At 33.8% G+C, this 2,195-nt stretch overlaps 1 protein-coding gene across 1 annotated transcript in view; it reads right to left on the reverse strand.

The window, feature by feature from the left end:
* Positions 1-1,251: 1,251 nt before the first annotated feature.
* LOC110028137 (protein DETOXIFICATION 33-like) overlaps positions 1,252-2,195 on the reverse strand; it is a 6,692-nt gene continuing 5,748 nt past the window's right edge. The window contains exons 7-9 of the mRNA XM_020729877.1: positions 2,100-2,186; positions 1,617-1,685; positions 1,252-1,338 (exon numbers count right to left, since the gene is read on the reverse strand). Coding sequence (XP_020585536.1) covers positions 1,306-1,338; positions 1,617-1,685; positions 2,100-2,186 — 189 coding nt within the window. The 3' untranslated portion in view covers positions 1,252-1,305. The remainder of the gene's footprint in view (positions 1,339-1,616; positions 1,686-2,099; positions 2,187-2,195) is intronic.

Here is a 2,195-nt window from a genome sequence, read left to right on the forward strand (position 1 = left end):
AGATTTCAACCGAAGAGATCAATCTTTTAAATCAAGACGTTCAAAATAATCAATTAAATTATACAAGCTAAAAATCCATCACCAAAAACTTGAAACAAATCTCATCTGCCCATCACAATAGTTTGTTGAGGGTGACATTTCTAACAAACTTTAACTCAAAAAAGCTAATATCATATTAAATGTATCATTCTATTCAGAATCAAAGTAATTGCATATCAGTAAGGACGTGACCTGAGTCCACTTTCCATGTTGTTTTGCCGCCAAATGACATCACAAAATAGCGGTTACAACCAGATCCCTCTAACCGTGTGAATGTCACCAAACGGCACCATTATATTAAGGTCACGGTCGCAACCCGTTTATTCCCCAATAGTTTTATACCATTTGAATTATGAATCACGAATATACAATTGATTAGCACAAAGTATTTTGTTAGCTAAGGTCAACTTAAATTTTTCTGCTTGAATAAACATTCACCCCAAATCTATAAAAATCTCTTCGACTTAAATTTGTCGACTTAGGCAAACATCAATATCATATCTACAAGAATCTCTTTGGTGACGCAACTCATGATTGCTGACAAGAATAATTCTGTTGGGTTGGGTCAAATACCTCCTCTAAGTAGACCAGAAACCACGACGGCTCAAGATGACGGAACCATGAGATTTTGATCAGGTCTAATCTTCATTCTCCTACCATCTGCTTTAAGCTTCAAATGATTAATTTTATAACTTAAATCTTGTGTCTGTTGTTATTATATATTAAATATCTAATTAATTCTTATGACTAGCCTTAATCGAAAGTGCCCTCCATTATCGGGAGGGGTAATTAACCATAAGGGTTGTGCCTATGAAAAACCTCGAACACTATATCAAAAATTACTTGCAATATGAGGGCGAAATCTCCGAATAGTGTCTTACCTACAATCCAATCTGCCTTCCAAAAATTTGACTCTCCTAAGCTCTCAACAAATCAAAAAAAAAAAAAAAAAATGAAGAGGGTGGTTCAGTGATCGTGAATTCTCAGAGCCCACATAATCAACTAAAATGCGTCTTGCACTTACATTAAAAATGAATTACTGAGAATAAAACTCATCCTAATCCTAACAAAAAATTTCTCCATTCTTTGCTCTATTGCATCAAGCATTTATATGCGTTCATACATTCACAAAATAAAGGATTATTTAATCAGAATAGCTATAAAAAAAAAAAGAAGAACAAAAAATTGGTTCTCTTACAGCAAATAATGAAAACTAAAAATTAAAAATTTAAAAAAAAAAGGAAAAAGATATTGTCTGTTCTCAGGTTAAGCAGCTAGTTCATTGGGAGGACCATACTCCTGTTTCAAACCACACCAAAAGCCAGCTCAATATTTATAAAAATACCATCTAGTTACTATGTATTTACATATCTAACACCTGAACTTTACTTTCAATCACATAAAAAATAATACCATTTTAACTTTAAAAAAAGTGAAATACAGCTTTTCATGCATGTCGATGTGGCAAGTTTGTAAAAATTGAATTTTTAAGTGTTGGTTATCCAAATACATGGGAATTGAGTGGTATGAATGCAAATCTCGCAAACAAAAATAAATTAGCTGAAATTTTCTAATACCTTGGAGCCAATAGCTGCATTATCAGCAGATCCTCCCCACTTAGTAATGCGAAATTCTGCTAGCATTGCCTGCAGGTTTCAAGCCCAAAATTGATGCATTTATAAGAATATATATATATATATGATTTAATACAGTCATTGCCGGGTCTCGAGCTCCAGATGTGGAAAACAGAGGGTTGCATTGGGTAGTCGACAGTTATCAGAAATTTTTTGTCGAAAAAATCATGACATATGCTCTTTTTAACCCTTCAAGTAACAAAAAAATATAACATCCGGATGGCCTACATCTGGATCAGGTGCGGATACTGTTATTGGAGGTGTTATTGGTAGTATTATAGTGTTATTTTGGTAAAATAACACCACAATACTACCAATAACACATAGATACTACCATCCGCACATGAAACTTACATCAAAACTCCTGATATAATATTTCCTCTCAAGTAACGCGGCCGATGGAAGAAAGAAAATAAGAGTTCTCACCTCTTTCTCCCAATCTCTTCTTAAAGTGATCACAACAAGTATAACAGTCTGCAATGCTATTCCAACCAATGAACCAGCCCACATTCCCTACAAGTA

This window comes from Phalaenopsis equestris, unplaced genomic scaffold, assembly GCF_001263595.1.
Source record: "Phalaenopsis equestris unplaced genomic scaffold, ASM126359v1 Scaffold000491, whole genome shotgun sequence".
Classification (NCBI taxonomy): Eukaryota; Viridiplantae; Streptophyta; class Magnoliopsida; order Asparagales; family Orchidaceae; genus Phalaenopsis; species Phalaenopsis equestris.